Consider the following 20,500-nt stretch of genomic DNA (forward strand, 5'->3'; position numbering starts at 1 on the left):
AAGCCACTGGGTGAGATCATACGCCGGCACGGGATTAAATATCATCAATATGCGGACAATACTCAATTGTATCTATCCGCTCCATGCCAACTCAGCGAAGCAGTTGAAGTGATGTGCCAGTGCCTGGAGGCTGTCAGGGTCTGGATGGGAGCAGACAAGCTTATACTCAATCCAGACAAGACGTTTGTTTGAGATGTTTGTTTATTAACATTTGTAGGCCGCCCTTTTCCCTGAGGGGACTCAGGGCGGCTCACATAAAATCAGGGAGGGGGAATACAAACAATGACGTAGACACATATAATAAAAGTAATAAGCAACATACATTCATCATTCGGGAGGGGCGGCTATCCTTATCCCCAGGCCTGACGGGCTAGCCAGTTCTTAAGGGCTGTGCGGAAGGCCTGGACGGTGGTGAGGGTACGAATCTCCACGGGGAGTTCGTTCCAAAGGGTCGGGGCTACTACTGAGAAGGCCCTCCTCCTTGTGGTTGCCAGCCGGCACTGGCTGGCCGATGGAATACGGAGGAGGCCCAATCTGTGAGATCTAATTGGTCGCAGGGAGGTAATTGGCAGAAGGCGGTCTCTCAAGTATCCAGATCCACTACCATGCAGGGCTTTATGGGTGACTAATAGCACCTTGAAGCGCATCCGGAGATCGACAGGTAGCCAGCGCAGCTCGCGGAGGATAGGTGTTATGTGGGTGAACCGAGGTGCACCCACAATCACTCGCGCGGCCGCGTTCTGTACTAGCTGAAGTCGCCGGATGCTCTTCAAGGGCAGCCCCATGTAGAGCACATTGCAGTATTCCAGCCTAGAGGTCACAAGGGCCCGAGTGACTGTTGTGAGCGCCTCCCGATTCAGGTAGGGTCGCAACTGGCGCACCAGGCGAACCTGGGCGAATGCCCCCCTGGTCACAGCCATCAGGTGGTGGTCAAACGATAGCTGTGGATCCAGGAGGACTCCCAAGTTGCGGACCCTCTCTGAGGGGTATAAAATTTGACCCCCCAGCCTGAGTGATGGAATATTGGTCGAATCTTTGGGAGGGAAACACAACAGCCACTCGGTCTTTGCTGGGTTGAGCACAAGCTTGTTAACCCTCATCCAGTCCATAACGGCCTCAAGGCCTCGGTTCATCACGTCTGCCGCTTCATTGAGTTGGCACGGGGCGGACAGATACAAGTGGGTATCGTCCGCATATTGATGGTATCTGATCCCGTGCCTACGGATGATCTCTCCCAGCGGTTTCATGTAGATGTTGAATAGTAGAGTGGCTATTGATGTTGCCTCCCAAAGATGGTTCAGACATTCCACCTCTTAGCCTGGGGGGTGAAGTTATACACCCCTCAGAGAGGGCCCACATTTTGGGGGTCCTCATGGATCCACAGCTGACGTTAGAACACCACTTGTCGGCTGTGACCAGGGGGACCTTTGCCCAGGTTCGCCTGGTGCACCAGTTGCGGCCCTATCTGGACCGGGAGGCATTTCAAATAGTCACTCACGCCCTCGTCACCTCAAGACTGGATTACTGTAATGCGCTCTACATGGGGCTGCCCCTGAAGAGTGTTCAAAGACTGCAGTTGGTCCAGAATGCAGCCGCGCGAGCGATAATGGGTGTACCTAGATACACCCATGTTACACCTATCCTCCGCGAGCTGCACTGGCTCCCAATTGGTCTCCGGACCCGCTTCAAGGTGCTAGTCATTACTTTTAAAGCCCTACATGGTATTGGACCTGGCTACCTGAGAGACCGTCTCCTGCCATTCACCTCCCAACGACCAATAAGATCGCACAGGATGGGCCTCCTCTGGGTGCCGTTGACTGGACAATGCCAGCTGGTGGCTCCCCGAGGGAGGGCCTTCTCTGTAGCTGCACCAGCCTTATGGAACAAACTACCAGCAGAGATCCGGACCCTTACCACTCTTCCGTCCTTCCGTAAAGCGACCAAGACCTGGCTGTTCTGGCAGGCCTGGGGCTGTTGATTGAAATCCAGCCCCACATGATTGAATGGATGATATCTTATTTTAAATAATTGTATTTTTAATATTTTTATGTCTTTACTTTGTTGTGAGCCACCCAGAGTCCCTAGGGAATGGGCGGCATACAAATCTTATTAAAGTTGCAAAGTTGCTTCACAAAAAGAATATTCAAGAGCACAAACAAGAAAAGTTTTACAAAAATGCATACACTAATACAAATATCTAAAATTCAACAGTATACGTTAAATATGTATGTTCATTTATCTTAAAAAGGCAAAGCAATTTCAGTATTTTTCACATAAATGTGAAAGACTGTGCATCTTTTTTAATTAATTAATTAATTAATTAATTAATTAATTAATTAATTATCAAATTTGGTGACTATCCATCATATACACAGAGTGACTGTGGCACTATTTATATGGTAAAAGTTAAATGACCAAAATAAAGGGCAAAAGGGACGTTTGAAAAATAAATAAATCTAAAGAGCTGAAGTGGCACACTGATTAGAGTGCAGTACTCCAGGCTACTTCAACTGACTACTAGCTGCAGTTTGGCAGTTCAAATCTCGGCGGCTCCGCCTGTCCAACCAGACACTTCTGTGCATGTACAGAAGTGTTGCATGCGAGCACGAGCGAACTGATAGTAAACCGATTAGCAACCCACCACTGCATCAGATCCAACCCAACATGTTTCCCCGGCTCCCAACCGCCCCATACTTGTTTCATCTACCGGAATTGCAGGATCAGGAGTGATTAAAGAAGTTGTCAATAAAATCTTCCAAAGGCTACTGTTCTTTACATTATTAAGAGGAGCTTTACAACGAGAGCAGAGCAAAGACACTTCTCTCGATGATTTTTCAGGCAGTCCTCGTTTGATTTGAGATTTCATAATTATGCAACGTGTAATCATATAATCCAGGGGGCCTCAAACATTTTGAACAGGGTCCCAATACACGGTCCTTCACACTGTTGGGGGGGCTGGACTGGCTGGGGGGGGGCATGGCTAGATGGTCATGTGACTGGGGGCATGGCCAATTTAACAGTCCATTTTGCCTTTGTCCTTGCTGTATTTGCTCAACCTAAGGAATCTATTTACTTAAGAACCCCACCCCCCAAGGGAAAAACAGCACAAACTTTCGTGCCACTTTCCTAACTTCATTACAACAGCAGCTTCAGGCTTCTTAAAATAGGCCATTAAAAAAAGAATAAAATAAACAGGATTTCTCTCAGGATAACTCCCGATCATATGTTTCAGATGACCACACAATAAACCAGACTGAACCAAACCCCCAAGATGGGCATTGAGAGACATTGGAAGCAGGTGGAAAAGGCGAGAATCAACACACATGCACATCCAGCCTCCAATGCTGGATTAAGGATGAATAATGGTCCCTTAGGTTGTTGGGGGCCAGACTATAGTTTGAAAAAAAATAACATGAACAAATTTCTATGAACACTGCACATATCTTCATTTGTAGTGCAAAAAACCATGAAATAATACAATATTTAAAATGAAGAACAATTTTAACCAACATAAATATACTACTAATTCATTGGGAAGTGTGGGCCTGCTTATTTGGGATTACAGGACTAAAGGTCTTTTAAGCCTGGAGGAGAATTCACAAACTGATTTGCTTTTTGCCACACTTGTGCATGTGTATATACACACATGAATATCTACCAAAATTGTTAAGCAACCAATTTGGTGGATGTACTTCAGTGGTGGGTTCTGGATCCCGTTCCAACCGGTACAGCGCACGCATGCATCTTAGTGTCTCTGCAAGCCTCCACAATGCTCCAGCTGCTCAGCGGAGCATCGCATGGGTACTGTACATGCCATGCACTTGCACGGAAGCGCCGAAGACTTAAAAGACCAGTAAGGACTCGGGCGGGTGGTCCTCCGGAGCACCGTACCGGAATGGTATCCGGTGCTCCGGGCAGGCTCCGGTAACCCGTACCAAGGCGTACCTCCTGCAACCCACCACTGATATACTTTATATATGGGAAGACTCAAAGCAGTGGGTGAATTCTCCTTCAGGCATTATACTGTGGTTGCATTTGAATTAGTGTTAGCCAACTTTAGCTGATTTTGAAAAAGTTAGGAGATGTGGAGACATGTCCCCCCCTCACTCACTCTCACTCACTTTTAAAGTGCTATTTAAAAGCAGCCCCTTCCTTACTCACCCACCAGCTCCGGATCACATGGCTGGGAAAAACATCTGAAAGACTGTTTTTAAAGACTTTTAAAGCACTTCTTTAACAAGCTGGCAGCTGCTTTTCATCCCACTACTCCACAGGCCGGATTCTTTGCATTGGTGGGCTGTATCTTAGTTTGTGGGTGCCTAATATAATCCAACAATAGAAGAGAATATTTATAGCTAAGGTTTCAACTGTGTATTCTTTGATGCTCTGTGAGCTTGGTTGTTTTTGCAGAAGTTTCATTACCAACTAGCTGACATCATCAACAGTGCACTTTTCTGGGAATGAGCTATATGGATCCTTATGAAATAAATTGGATTTTTATTAAGGAGAATTACAGAGCCTTAGGGCTACATGAGCATAAGGATAACAAATATCCTCCATAAGTAGAAGACAGTAAAATCATGCATTGATTTGAACTCAGTTCCTGAAAATAATTCATGGCAAAGTCCATATTGCTTTCTTGGAAAAAATATAAAAAAATATTTGCCTTTGGTTTTTTTCCCTGACTATTTTTCCAACTTTCCAATTTGCCCACAATGCTGGGATTATCTGATGCTCTGTCATTTAAACATTAACCAAGTCTGAACCTGCTTAACTTTTTGTGGTGGCCATGGTCAGATAAGGACTATAATTTTCTTACAGTACAGCTGCTCTCTGCCAGATCAGAATCTTATGAACTTCACTTACAACAAAAGACAGGGTAAGAACTAATAGACTTAGTTTTCTTCTTCCCTAAATACTGGATATAATCTACTTTGCATCTGCATTTCCTACGTCAAACGGGGAGAGCACATCTTTCTCTTTCTGTCCTGGCCACTTTTTACAGAGGCATAATTGTGAGAATGTTTTAATAAACTTCATCACTGTTTGGTTTGGTGGCAGCAGTGCCTCAGATAGAAGGTCCATATAGAGAGTGGTAAGAACAGCCGAGAAGATTATAGGATGTTCACTTCCTGTTTATTCAGGATACTTCTTATCAGCGCTATGTACTTAGAGCTCAAAGCACAGTTGGAGACTCCACATATCCACTTCGCTGTCTGTATCTGTAGCTACCCTCTGGGAGGAGTTTTTGAAGTATTTCTAGCAGGACTATCAGTTTCTGTAACAGCTTTTTTTTTTTTTTGATAAATATTTTTATTAGTAAAAGAAAAATACAACAACCAATAACTGGTAAAAAACAATACAACATTCACTGTTTCGCTTTACATTTGACTGCGTTTCAAGACGTTCCCATAATATCAAAATCCTTATAGACATCAGAGGTTAGATATCTTCTCCCCTCCCTCCCTCTTTCCTTCCCTTGTTTCTTCTTTCCCACTCCCCTTCCTTCCCTCCCTCCTTCTCTCCTTCCCTCCTTCCTTCCCTCCTTTCTTTTCCTATCCTACCTGTCCTTCCCTCTCTCTTTCCTCTCTTCTTCCCCCCCTCCTTCTCTCATATCTTCCCTCCCTCCTTTCCTCCTTCCCTCCTTCCTTCTCTTCTCTTAAGTTCCCTCCTTTCTTCCCTCCTTCCCTCCTTCCTATCTACTCTCCTTCTCTCCTTCCTTCCCTCCCTCTTGCCCTCCTTGCTTCCCTGCCTTCTTTCCTCTCTCCTTCCTATCCCACTTTCTTCTCTTTCTTCTCACCTTTCCACCTCTCCCTTCCCTTCTCTCCTTTCTCTTCCCCCTTTTTTAACCTTCCCCCCCTTCTTCTACCCTTCCCTTTTTCCTATTCCTCTCCTTTCTCCTCTCCATCTTGTCTTTCCTACTACCCCTCCCCCCAGTCTAACCTTTGTTGCATTTACATATTTTCCTCTACTGAGGGCGACCCGGTTCTCTTTCCTTTCCTTCTTTAAAAAAGGCAAGCTTTACAAGAAGCAAGATGAAGAATTGTTTTCATCTCCCATTGCTCATCTCGCCTTACCTAGAATAAGACTTGGTTGCTAATTCCATGCAGGTAATTGTAACGGATTACCTATCAACTTTTCAAGTTTTCCCGACGTCGTAATCTAGCAGAGTTAGTCAATGGTAAATCCTCCCTCTAATGCTTTTCTCCTCTCACTTATCTCTCAATTTTTGTATGTTGTTCGTTAGGGTTATTGCTTGAATCGTGTTGAGTTAGTCAGCTATCTCCTTTTATGTCTAAACCTTCACTGTCTCATCAAGCCATTTGTACAGTTTCTCTCAGACTTTATAAAAGTCTGTATCTTCTTTATCGTTAATCCGCATCGTCAATTTGTTCATTTCTGCTAATTCTAAGATTTTATTCATCACCATAGTGCTGGTGGGGGCATTTTCACTCTTCCAGCACTGTGCGTAAACAATCCTTGCCGCTGTCAAAATATGGACGAGGAGGTATTGATTGATTTTACATATTTTTTGGTCTGTTATCCCTAATAGGAAAGTTTCCGGGTTAAGACATAATTTCATTGACAAGATGCCGTTCAGCCATCCTAGTATTTGCTTCCAATACATTTTGGCCACCGGACACGTCCACCACATGTGGTAGAATGTGCCCAGCGTTGTTCTACATTTCCAACATTTGGCCGATACTTTTGGGGAGATTTTTGCCAGTCTTGTTGGAGGAAGATGCCAGCGGTAGAACATTTTGTATATATTTTCTTTATAGGCCGTCGATTTTGTCAATTTCAAATTCCACTCCCAAACCCTTCCCAATCATCTAGATCTATCGTGTGGCCGATATTTTGGGCCCAGGTTACCATGACTTCTTTTACTCTTTCTGCTTCCATTTTCCGAATCAGGAAGCAGTTGTATAGTTTCGAGATTACTTTTTCATCTGGTCCAATTAAAATTTTGTCCAGTTCCTGGTCCTTGTTCTGGAAGCCGAATTGTGCTAGGTCTAATCTATGTTTATTTTGAATTTGAAGATATGGCCACCAATCAATGTTTATTCCCCTTTCAGCCAAAGTTTCTGTAACAGCTTTGTTACCTATGCCATCCGTCTGGTAAACTCACAAGATTTGTTTTTCTCGCTATGTACATCTAGACTAGACTGTGTTGTTTCTCTATGTCATATAATATATATGGGTATATGCATATGTATGTATGTATGTATGTATGTATGTATGTATGTATGTATGTACGTATATAAGAATTTTGTATGTAGTGTATGTAGTGTATGTATGTATGTATGTAGTGTATATTGGAGGTGGTGACCCTTTGAGAGCTGTATGCAATGATTAATATCCATCCCCACTTGATTGAATGGATGATGTATTAATTTTAATCATTGTTTTTACTTTTGCTGTGAGCCACCCAGAGTCCCAAGGGAGTGGGCGGCATACAAATCTTATTAAAGTAAAGTAAAGAGGTCCCACTCGTCATCTTCAGGCTGGTGCCTTCGGCCTCGTGCCTGTGCTTGCATATTTACACACACACACACACACACACACACACACACACCCCAAACTATACATGCAACTATGTTGATATATTTTAAATACATATATGGAATGGAAAATATACTGTATAAAATACTTAACTACCGTATTTTTCAGAGTATAAGACACACCAGAGTATAAGACGCACTAAGATTTTGAAGAGGCAAATTAAAAAAAAAGTAGTTAGGTAGATAGAGGGATAGAGAGGGAGAGAAATAAAGAGAAATACAGTAGGTAGGTAGGGAATGAGAGAGAGTAGGTAGGTAGGTAGGTAGGTAGGTAGGTAGGTAGGTAGGTAGGTAGATAAAGCGATGTTATGTATGTATGTGTATATATACATATGCATATGCATATGTGACTCTAAATATATACCTTCTTCCCTGGCTTCAGCTGATAAGGAGGAGACCTGTGGCTTAATGGCTAAGACGTTTGCCTAAGATGCAATACAGCACAGGTTCGAACCCCAGTAAGGGTATGGCTAGCTGATGAGAGCTAAATAGCTTGAAATAGATCTATACTAGTCTCCCTTTATTTATTTATCAGCACAAATAAAAAACACAAATATAACAAAGGCAACAGTAAAAATATTGGGTTTCTGTCGTGATGGACTCTTGTGACGAGCCGATTGACAGATGATGGAAGCAGTTAGCTTCCTTCCATAATTGGGGCTTACCAGGGGTTGTGACTTTAAATATATATACATATACATATACATATACATATACATATACATATACATATACATATACATATACATATACATATACATATACATATACATATACATATACATATACATATACATATACATATACATATACATATACATATACATATACATATACATATACATATACATATACATATACATATACATAAGATAGATAGATAGATAGATAGATAGATAGATAGATAGATAGATAGATAGATAGATAGATAGATAGATATAGAGAGAGAAATAGTGAGAGATAGAGAGAGTGTAGGTAGGTAGGTAGGTAGGTAGAGGGATAGAGAGAGAAAAATAGAAAGAAAGAGAGAGAGAGAGAGAGAAATACAGTAGATAGGAAGGGAGAGAGAGTAGGTAGGTTGGTAGGTAGAGGGATAGAGAGAGAGAAATACAGTACATAGGTAGGGAGAGAGAGAGTAGGTAGGTAGGTAGGTAGGTAAAGGGATAGATAGATAGATAGATAGATAGATAGATAGATAGATAGATAGATAGATAGGTAGGTAGGTAGGTAGGTAGGTAGATAGATAGAGAAATACAGTACATAGGTAGGGAGAGAGAGTAGTTAGGTAGATAAAGAGAGAGAGAGAGAGAGAGAAATACAGTAGGTAGGGAGAGAGAGTGTGTGTAGGTAGGTAGGTAGGTAGGTAGGTAGGTAGGTAGGTAGGTAAGTAGGTAGGTAGTTAGGTAGAGGGATAGAGAGAGAGAAATAGAGATAGAGAGAAATACAGTAGATAGGTAGGTATTTCTGCTGGCACAGCACTTGATCAATGTAATTCTCATCAATCAGTGAAAGAGCTTTCCAAAAGGAAAAAAAAAGTTTTTGCATTCTGCAAACTTCCCAAAGATGGCCCATTTTTCATGAATATATTTCTTGTAATATCCCAATGTCTTGTTGTTGCTACTTTGTTATGTGATTGTTTGTTGCCAGTCTGTGAAAGCTTCTTGTAGCTCACAAGGTGGTCCACTCTCTTCAGCTTCTTTTCAGAGGCAACATCTGCTTTCTATTTGTGTCTTCTCAATTCTGGCTTTGTATGTGTTGGGGGAAATGCATCTGAATTAAAGTGTTTGTCAAATAAAATCTATTCTTGATATATTCTCAAATCATAGGACTTGGGAAATAAATAACTCCTTTGCACTGACTCTCAGATGAAATTGTTTCAACTGTAAGAAATAAATATTTGCTAGTTTAATTTAGACAATAAAACAGTGTCAATTATGGAAGATCTTGAAAACCTGGCCCCATTGCAACTTTTTTCTGTGCAAAGTTCAGCTGAAAATATATAACTTGCTAATCAGGGAAGGGAGGTCAGCCATCTTTACCTTTGCTATCACTACCTGACATTAGCTACCTCATTGGTGCATTAAAGAACTGCAAAGTTCTAACCCCAGAGGCTTTTTCCACCCTACCCCCCACCTCCTGGCCCCAGTGAATTAGTTAGCTGACTGTTGGGCTAGAGTGTGAAATTAACCCCCCAACGAGGTTAGCTAAGATGTTTCCTGGGTTATCTCCATTGTGTTGGAAATGTGGAAGAAAGGATGGCACATTCTACCATATTTGGTGGTCCTGTACTGAGGCCACGAAATATTGGAAAAGGATTAAAAAATGGTTAAAAGAGGTTACCGGGGCAAACATTGAATGGAGACCTGAGAACCTGTTACTAAGCATCAAACCAGATAACATAAGTAGTTCAATATGGCATTTGAGCCTGCATATAATTGTGGCCGCAAGAATAACCTATGCACAATTTTGGAAATCCACCACTATACCGCCGGAAGATGCATTAATTAAAAAGAACTACGAATGTGCAGAAATGGACAGAATGACGGGTTGGCTGAGGGACAAAGGAGAAACAGAACATTATCTTAGCTGGAACCTATGGTATATGTGGGCGACTAGGAGAACAGCAGGGACTTAAAATGGGGAAAGTTAACATAGGTACTGTAATAGATCCCTGAATCTTGCAATGAGAAGATGTGGCTTAGAGATCTAATAATGAGGAAAGAAAGAAAAACTGGGCTGTGAATGACTGTCACCGTGGGGGGGGGGGAGGGGGGGTTGTATGTCTAAAACGGCATTTGTATCTGTATGTTTTACTTTATATTGTTATGTATGATTTGTCTTGCTTATGTCGTTGTATTTATGTCGCTGTATTGTTTTTTTTTACTGTTTTTTTCTGTTTTTTAAAGGTAATAATGTTTAATAAAAATTATATTTTTTTAAAAAAAAAAAGAACTGCAAAGTTCTAACCCCAGAGGCTTTTTCCACCCTACCCCCCACCTCCTGGCCCCAGTGAATTAGTTAGCTGACTGTTGGGCTAGAGTGTGAAATTAACCCCCCAACGAGGTTAGCTAAGATGTTTCCTGGGTTATCTCCATTGTGTTGGAAATGTGGAAGAAAGGATGGCACATTCTACCATATTTGGTGGTCCTGTACTGAGGCCACGAAATATTGGAAAAGGATTAAAAAATGGTTAAAAGAGGTTACCGGGGCAAACATTGAATGGAGACCTGAGAACCTGTTACTAAGCATCAAACCAGATAACATAAGTAGTTCAATATGGCATTTGAGCCTGCATATAATTGTGGCCGCAAGAATAACCTATGCACAATTTTGGAAATCCACCACTATACCGCCGGAAGATGCATTAATTAAAAAGAACTACGAATGTGCAGAAATGGACAGAATGACGGGTTGGCTGAGGGACAAAGGAGAAACAGAACATTATCTTAGCTGGAACCTATGGTATATGTGGGCGACTAGGAGAACAGCAGGGACTTAAAATGGGGAAAGTTAACATAGGTACTGTAATAGATCCCTGAATCTTGCAATGAGAAGATGTGGCTTAGAGATCTAATAATGAGGAAAGAAAGAAAAACTGGGCTGTGAATGACTGTCACCGTGGGGGGGGGGGGGGAGGGGGGGTTGTATGTCTAAAACGGCATTTGTATCTGTATGTTTTACTTTATATTGTTATGTATGATTTGTCTTGCTTATGTCGTTGTATTTATGTCGCTGTATTGTTTTTTTTTATTGTTTTTTTCTGTTTTTTAAAGGTAATAATGTTTAATAAAAATTATATTTTTTTTTTTAAAAAAAAAAGAACTGCAAAGTTCTAACCCCAGAGGCTTTTTCCACCCTACCCCCCACCTCCTGGCCCCAGTGAATTAGTTAGCTGACTGTTGGGCTAGAGTGTGAAATTAACCTAAGAAATTCTACTTTCAGAACCATTATGGACCCAAGTGAAATGAGCAATAGAGAGGTGAAGCAAAGAAGCTCGCAGGAGAAGACCAGGAGGGAAGAGGAAACACAATTGCTCCATGGTAAGAAGGGGGATGGAGGATATTTTTTGTTGGATGAATAGGGGGACATCCTTGCTGTGGATAAATCATTTGAGTATTTTGAATTAGGTCTTGGAATTAGGTAATACTATGCAGAGATTAGCATTTTGAGAGCCACAGCAAAAAAAAAACTTATATTACTTCATTAGAGAGTTAAGTAATGCCCCCCAAATGTTTGGAGTTCAATTCCAAGAATCTCCTGCCATTCTGAACCCATGCTAAAAAACTGCAGAACTTTTGTAAGAAGAATAGTGTATGTTGTATGTGTTCTCCTTAATACAGATATTCATAAAGTAAATGTACGGATGGAAGGGATTCTGGAACAGGAGATGATCAAAATGTACTTTAAAGGAAGAAGGAAATAGAGGGAAGTTGTATCAATGGGTTCTGCAGAAAGGATGGCAGATGCAATCTTTAAACATTCCAGATGTGTGGAATGTAGTAAGGAGTAGGATTCTCAGGAGGAAAGAGGTACCTTCACAAAGCAGTAAGAGACAGTTCAGTCCAGACATTATGTGTGAGAGAAAGAGGCTGAAGACAGCCCTTCCCTAATAGTGTATTGTAGATGCAGATAGAAGAGTCCAGGGTTTGGCAAGATTCTGTCTATAGGTCTGAAATAATAAAGAACTCAGCTGGGAAGAATCACTGCATGTCATCCTTGGTTTTGGGCCTGACATCAACCTATGAAGTGGGGCAGAGAGGCAAGCATCCGATAATGATTGATTCACACATCAGTAAGAAATAATATGGACAAAAAACTTAAGAGTTTTGCATGAAGAGCAGGTATGCCTTTATTTTTTGTTCAGTCTTCAAAGACAAAACAATGCAAGCATTTAGTTGAAGAGAAACAAGGAACACCTTAATTAGTTGACTAGTTACAAAGAAAACATTTCAAATTTTTCATCAGCTCCTTTTTAATCGCTATTAGAGCCAATTTTTGGTGTACATTTTCTTGGACCCATTCTAAAAGGATTATTCAGAATTGCACATTTATATAATTAACATTGTATTTGAGATCAGGTAAGATATTTCCCAATTAACAAAAACAGTTTCCTATCATTTTTCTTTGGTTTAAGTTAGCATTTTGCTTCAAGCCCCTTTTCATGTTAGTTTATATACAGATAGTCCTCAAAGTACAATCACAATTGAACTCAAAATTTCCATTGCTAAGCAAAACAGTTGTTAAGTAAGTTTTGTCCCATTTTATGACCTTTCTTGCCAATGTTAAGTGAATCACTGCAATTGTTAGTAACACTCTTATTAAGTGAATCTGTCTTCCCCATCGACTTTGCTTGTCAGAGGGTCGCAAAAGGGGATCTAATCACCCCAGTGCACTGCAACCGTCAAATACATGCCAGTTGCTATATGTCCAAATTTTAATCCCATGCCTATGGGGATGCTGCAATGATTGTAAGTGTGAAAAATGGTCATGGGTCACTTTTTTCAAGTCTCATTGTAACTTCAAATAGTCACTAAATTAATGGTTGTAAGTTTTTTTTTTTAATAAATGTTTTTTAATTTTAGTTTAAAACAGGTACACATCTTTCTTTACATCTGTAGAAAATGTGTCAATCAATTACAGATAAGTTTTGGTACATCTCCTCCACAGTCAACCAACATAACTCATATTAACTAAAGCATTATTATATATCCATTTTCATTTAACTGTAATTATTATTTAGAAATATCGATGAAAGTAATAATCTTGAACAATCCCTGCCCACACCGGTGGGAGAGGAAAAAATAATAATAAAAAAAAGGACAGATAAAAAATTAAAATTAAAATAAAAAATGAAAAATAAAAATAATACAAAAAAAGACAAAAACGACAAGAGACAAGGCAGGAAAACAAAACAAAACACAGGTGTCTATCATGAGAAAGAAAAGAAGTATATCAACTGGTTACAACATGCTTTGGTGCTTCTCTTCCATTAACTCATATTAATTCAAATATCTTAACTCGAATATTTACCATATCAACATCATTATACCTCCAGTTTTAATTACCTATGGTTATTTAAACATCCTTCATCCTTAGCTATGCATTACATAATTAATCCATAACACATGCTGACAATTCATTTACTTATTTGTAAAATCCTCTATTATCATCAAATCCTCATATCCTATTTTAGCTGGACATCCATAATATTTAATTATATCATATATCATAACATTTTCCCAGTATTGATTAACATTTGATTGTATGTATTTTATTTAGTTTTTTTAATAGTGATAATTATTGTAGTTAATACTCTTTATGTATAATCTTCCAATTGTTAGTTATCATATCAACTCCACATTATATACATTACTATCAATATCAATTATTATTCAACTATATCTGTTACCAGAAAAAGCAATTAGGTTTAACTAGTTTTCAATTGTGTTCTTCAATCTATCAGCCAGTTCCAAATTATATATATTACTATCCATATCAGTCATTATTCAGCTATATCTATTACACATTAAGGTAATCAGATTTAGCTAGATTTTAAATTACGTTCTTCCATCTATCAGCCAGTGTCTCTCCAATAGCAAGATCTTCTCCAGCCAATTGCCACGTGTTGGATAAATTTACCAAATGTTTTCATAAGCAAATCCAGACAAAGATATTTTGGCACCTTTGGACTCTGAATGTCAGTGACGAAATAATAATGTTGTCCTGGGCTTGTAAAATTTTCCAAATTAACTTTGATTCTCAAGGGTGGATTTTCCATTCCTCCTGCACTCTGTCTCTTTAAATGAGTCTTCTTTATAGCTCCCCCCCTCCTTTCTTCCTCTGAGATAGACCAGACACCATTTCTCACATTTTCCGTTTGTATTTCAGGAGCATTTAAACATTCAACGATCTCAGTTTTTACTTCATATTTTAAAATCAGATGATCCAATTTTCTTTCCAGTCTTTGATAAGAGTCAAAGAGTCCTCTGCATGCGGAAAAAAGAATCTGAAATGAAATCTTAGAGGTATTTTGGGACGCCATGATGTGTTGCAGTTAAAAATTGCAAGCTCTTTTTTTTTTCCCACAGACTTCTTAGTCTCTTACAGGCTGTGCAATCTTATCTGATCGTAAACAAAGCCAAGTATTAAAGTAATAAAAGTGTCGAATCGTGATGGGCTAATTAGTAGAAAATAAATTTTACGATCCACTTAGGGAGATTCAGAGGGGGGAGGATGTCGAGGAGTTTCTTGAAGCATTTAAGAAGTAAAGTAACCACCAGCCATAAATCCATTTTAAAAAGCCAATTCGCCGCTAAATTTTCCTGTTCTTTGGTTTCAGTTATCTTAAGTTTTTAACGCGAACAGTCTCTCTTGGATAATAAAATCAGCTTACCAGATGACATCACTTCTACCATTCTTAGGGGCAACCTGCAGTTTCAGTTAGCACGCAGCTAATCCAAAAAGGAATTGGCACGAGGAGTTAATACCCCCCCCCCCAGAGACTTGCGGGTGTCTCTGAGGTCCTGGGTCTCTCCTCACCTTCACTGTCGTCTATGGGACAGCTAGAGTTCAAAGAACCCGTCCAAAAATCCTTCGGTATAGAGGAATTTCAGGAGTAGCCTGAAACTCCATCTTCTCACTGCTAAGCCCCGCCTTCTTCCATTAATGGTTGTAAGTTGAGGACTACTTGTACTAAACTCTAATATTTGTCACAGGTACTAAAAATATTCCTTCCTCCATATCTACTAGAATGATATAATAATGTTTTATGCTGTTTTATTTAATAATTAAGCAAAATAGAATTGTAGGATAAACATAGACTTGTGGATCTGCTGGTTAAAAGAGGTTCCTATAGTGTGGAAATCTGGTTTTTAAAAAAGCTACTTGTACTAAACTCTAATATTGGCCACAGGTACTGAAAATATTCCTTCCTCCATATCTACTAGAACGATATAATAATGTTTTATACTGTTTTATTTAATAATTAAGCAAAATAGAATTGTAGGATAAACATAGACTTGTGGATCTGCTGGTTAAAAGAGTTCCTATAGTGTGGAAATCTGCTTTTTTAAAAAGCTACAAAACTGAATAAAAACATGCCATATAAAATACTTCAGAAACCTGTTAGAGATCTTTTTGGACTGTTTTATCCATTCCAAAGGAAAGACGATGGGAAGAGTGGGGAAACGAATGCTTGAAATTTCGAGTAGCCATTTAGAAAAAAAAATCTGTACAAAGGGAAGATTTCTGTCTAATCCAAGCAATGAACTGACTTCCTCCATTCACCCAATGTGAAATCATGCTTTTAAAGTGAAGCTGTTTCTAATTCTCTAGCAGAAGCTGAACACCTGGAGAAAATTACTGCCCACATCCAATGGAAGAGACACCTGGAGGTATTGTAATAGATATTTCAATAGGTAATAATAAAAGCAGGACAATAGAGAGAAACAAATATTATCCCTAAATGATAAATTATCAAGAGTAATGAAAATGGTCAATTCTATGCAGGGATGGGTTGCTGGGGGGTTTGCAGAAGTTCAGGAGAACCTCTAGCTAAAATTCTGTGCAGTTCAGAGAACCCCCAAATCCCACTCCTGGCTGGCCCGTCCACCCCTCATCACCCCTCTCAGGAGTCCCCATATGGCCCGTCCGTTTTGGATGCTGGCAAGTGCAGGGCACGCGTGGAGGCTCAGGGAAAGTGAAAAATGGGCCTATTAGAAGTTCAGGAAGGCCAGAAATAGGCCCGTTTCTGGCCTCCAGAGGGCCTCCAGAGACTGGGGAGGCCATTTTCGCCCTTCTGGAGGATCGAGGAAAGCCTCCGGAGCCTGGGGAGGGCAAACCCCCTCCCCTCCGGTAGTGCAGGAGGCTGACTAGGCCATGCCCATCATGGTCACGCCCACCCAGCAAGCGGGCAGAGAACCCCTTGCTAAAATTTTTGAAGCTCACCCTTGATTCTATGGCCCCACAATCCCATGGTCTCTATCCTTGTCATAGAGGATTAGGTCTGTAAGTTTATTAGGCTATCTGGGCAAGGTTGCTTCTGTAACAGATCAAAGAAGGGAAGCACCCAGACAATGAGTAAGAACACACAGTTATAGCTAATTGGTTGAGGAGAGCTTGCCACTGCACGAGGCAATCTAAGTTGTGATTGGTTGCTATGAGAGTAAAGGGGGAGTTTCCTCTATGTGCCCTGTGTGTTATCTGCAATTTACCTCATAATGTTCCTACTGTACACATATTTATTTCTATAAAACTGCAAGTTCATGTCAGCATCTGAGTCCAACATTTGTGCAATTCCCTGACAGTGTCCATCTCCTAAATGCATTCCAGGAATCTATGACAGGCCTGGGCATCATTAAATTCCCTCTGTTTTGTTGGTAGGTAATAAAGGCGAAGATACTAGAAGAGGTACACAATCAGCTGAGTGATCTATTAGACAAGACCTTAGAAGAAGCAGCTCATTCCAGACCCCAGCAATTGAGCGTCATTCCAGCAAAGCAGGAAAGCAGGTGGAAGCAGTTCTTTTCAATAGATTTTGGAACAGGGATGGGGAAAATAGAGTCACCAGGCAGTGCTGGCTCAATGGCCTTGAAACAGAGATGGGCACTGCCTCCAAGAGTCATCACTGACTGTGAAGTAAAATCCTCAGGGACTCTTACCTTTACCCCCCTTCTAAGAGGTGAGAAGGATTTTGAGAGAGATACTAAATATTACCTGCTTTGAAATCCTATCTTGCAGAGAGAAGGGTCAGCTACTGAAGAAGAAAGTCTTTGTCCCTCAGTGGTCCTTGTTTGAGTAAGTATGCCTGGCTATGATATGAACAAGACTTAGTCAGATGGAGAATGAGCAAAGTAGCTGGATCTCTAAGGCCCCAGGTTCCAAAAGTGGCCTTAGGCAAATAAAGCTGATATTCCACTGTTGACGAAGAAGAAGAGTATAAAAAAGTAGATACTGCAGATGGCAAACAAAATGAAGTATTTTTGAAAGGATTAGGTTGATTAGCACAATAGTACAAAGAGATATTACAAGCATATTAGAATAAGGCTGTTTGTAGTCTCAGCAGGAGTGAGATTCCTGCTTGGTCCAAGGGCTCAGTTGCAGTCATATGTTGAGGACTACCTGAGAGACTACATCTCTAAATGTAGAGATGGAACATTTCCCCACCCCCAGCCCCTAGAATGTTATTTCTTTTGTACAAGTGAAACTACAAGAAGAGCAAATGAAAATCTTTGGTTCCCAGGTTTTGTCCAATGATCTCCAGCTACCCATCTCTCTCAATTTCTATTACTTACTTGCTGGCAACTTGTCTCTCTTTTACAGCACATTGCTGGAGGTGGAACATTTCCGCACAATCCATCACATATTTGTGGCCATGCTCTGTATCTTTGTCCTCAAACAAATCACTGTGGATTCCATCGATGAAGGACGGTATGATTCAGAAGAGGGGGTGGGGTAGAAGGTCTGTCCTCTGATGTATGTTAATTGTGGGTATATGATGCTATTTGTTTTGTGCTAAGGGACACAGTAGGAATCCTAAGAACATATCTACCTAATATTTACCTTAGGTTCCATCCAAAATTTAACATCCTTGGGGCCTTGCAGGCAGCTTGACCCTGCTGCATCTCCTCCCACTTGTCACTGTTCATATACTAGCTGAAAAGAAAATGGAATTTGTTCTTCTTTGTGCTCCTGTTAAACAGTAACTCTTGGGATCCTCCTATGCCCGCCTAGAGATTAAGCCTAAGTGAGGAATGCCTCCATTGGTGCCACATTTGCTAGGCATCCAAATACACTCCTCTATGCTAGTCATCTAGTTACACCGATACACTTCTTCTACTCCTCCTTCTGAATGAATCTTGTTATCTTTTGGATCTTTCTCTGGACATGTTCATGGCTGAGCATATGCGTTGTTTCACATTGTATGCAACTGCCATTTGTTGTCATGATTTGTATTTGTACTATATTCCATTCCACTTGACCAGTGGTCAAAACAATAAGTAAATTGATTAATTGACAGATTGACTTTAAAGAAAATCAGGCTAAATTTACTATTAAAGAGGAATGGGAAAATATAGAAAATCGGAACAGTGAAATATATTAAATGAAGGAAACTAGTCCTTTCAGAGAGGATGGGATATGAAAAAATTCAAACAAACATTCAGGTGAGAGAGGAGTTCTCTGAGGATGGGCTCCAGCACGAGTCTGAAGCTTGGAAGATCAAACCTCCAATCCTGGCAATTGACCCTGATTGAATCCCCCAACATTATCCTGGGAAACATATTTTTGCCTTCATTCATGGGAAGTTCTTTATTCTATAGAAATGGTAGAGGGTTATTATACAGCCATATAGATTGGTAGCAGAGGATGGTTATGTAGCCATGCAGTTCAAATAAAGTGTACAGTGTATAGTCACTATGGGCTTTGCTGCTTAATGGTTTCAACTGTCATAATTGTTGCAGGAAACTCTCCTCGGAATATAAGGGAGCCATAGATTATAACCATAGGTGCTAACTTAAAACTGCCATCTACTAATTAACTAATTCTGTTATGAAACAAAGATTATGAAACAAATGAAGGGGACTGATGGTAATTTTTTCAGTTTCCGTCATTCTAACTCTGTTCTGACTATTTTGAAGTTTTCATGGGAACTTTCATGAGTTTCCTTCCTCAAAATAGCAGGACCAATCCCCTTCACTTTTCATCAGTCATGCCATTGAATATTGAGGATAACCCAGAGAACCTGCTTATTTCACTTGAAACATCCTCATCTTTTGGGCAGCATCCTTAGAATACTTTTTCTTCTTTCTCTTCCACAGTCTTGTTTTGGATTTCGAGCTCTTTATCAATGGCTTTCGACAGCTGCCCACAGCACTCTTGGCCTGGCTCTGCATGTTCCTCTACACCTTATTTGTGCCCTTTCAGGCCCTGCAAATGTGGTCAGGCTGCTTGAAGACGACCAGGTTCCCCAACCTCTTGACGGCCACCTTGGTGTTCCTGGTGCTGCTCTGCCATGCTGCAGTGCTGGGATTCTTCCCTGTCTATATTATTGTCTACTCTAATTTGGGAATTGCCTCCCGTAAAATTGTCCTCTTTGAGCAGGTATGGCACTGGGGCAGCACAAAGAAAGTGGGTACAGGGGAAAGGAATTCTTAAACAGAAATGGGAGAAGCTAAGGTTGACGTTTGAAGTGAAGTTGGACTTATGAAGGAATTCTGGTTGCCCCAGGACATCTCAGTGTGGAACGTATAGCTAGTAGCAAGTGCTAGAAAGGCCCTCTGTAGCATTAATGTATACTTCCATACACAAACCATATATTTGCCATTGTACAGAGAAGACATGCCACCTCACTCCAGTTTTAAGATAGCTTTCTCCTGTCTGGCATCCGGTGGTGGGATTCAGCCAGTTCGCACCATTTTGGGAGAACCAGTTGTTAACTTTCTGAGCAGTTTGGTGAACTGGTTGTTGGAAGAAATCATTAGGGCAGAGAACTGGTTTTAAATTATTTGAATCCCACCACTGCTGGTATCCTCTGAATGGCCTGGGCAAACCCCAAATAGAGTCATTAAGGGTAGGCCAGGTTAAAGATATATACTTCACTATACATTGCCCTGAAGAAGATATACAGTACATTTTTAAACATCTTATGGCAGAAGTTACGGTCCTTAGCAGACATCGTCATGTATATGTCATGTATAAATGCTTACAGTAGCACTTGCCATTGTCTGAAAAATATATTCTTCTTGTGAGCCGGAAGGTAAACAGATTTCATCCAAGCAAGACGTTGAGCAGAAAGATCAGCAGGCAGTATAGCTGACAGTTAGCCAAGTGAGAAAGCGGCGGCCATTTCTGTCTGAAAAGTCTAGATAGACAGTCTGGAGCAGCATGGGATCCATGGGATCCACCATGGGAACATTTGAGACTTTTTGGATCACCCCATC

General features: G+C 40.6%; 1 protein-coding gene across 6 annotated transcripts in view; it reads left to right on the forward strand.

Annotated features, from left to right (window-relative positions):
- Positions 1 to 20,500, forward strand: part of LOC116502949 (sterol O-acyltransferase 2-like) — a 102,318-nt gene that overhangs the window by 15,849 nt on the left and 65,969 nt on the right. For 2 of the 6 annotated variants that reach the window (XM_032209001.1, XM_032208997.1), the window contains exons 2-8: positions 4,822 to 4,879; positions 11,505 to 11,602; positions 15,897 to 15,955; positions 16,944 to 17,071; positions 17,301 to 17,357; positions 17,883 to 17,990; positions 19,379 to 19,661. In XM_032209001.1, coding sequence (XP_032064892.1) covers positions 11,512 to 11,602; positions 15,897 to 15,955; positions 16,944 to 17,071; positions 17,301 to 17,357; positions 17,883 to 17,990; positions 19,379 to 19,661 — 726 coding nt within the window. In that variant the 5' untranslated portion in view covers positions 4,822 to 4,879; positions 11,505 to 11,511. The other 4 variants (XM_032209002.1, XM_032209000.1, XM_032208999.1 and 1 more) reach the window with 4 other exon arrangements.

The sequence above is a fragment of the Thamnophis elegans genome, chromosome 2 (assembly GCF_009769535.1).
Source record: "Thamnophis elegans isolate rThaEle1 chromosome 2, rThaEle1.pri, whole genome shotgun sequence".
In the NCBI taxonomy this organism is placed as follows: Eukaryota; Metazoa; Chordata; class Lepidosauria; order Squamata; family Colubridae; genus Thamnophis; species Thamnophis elegans.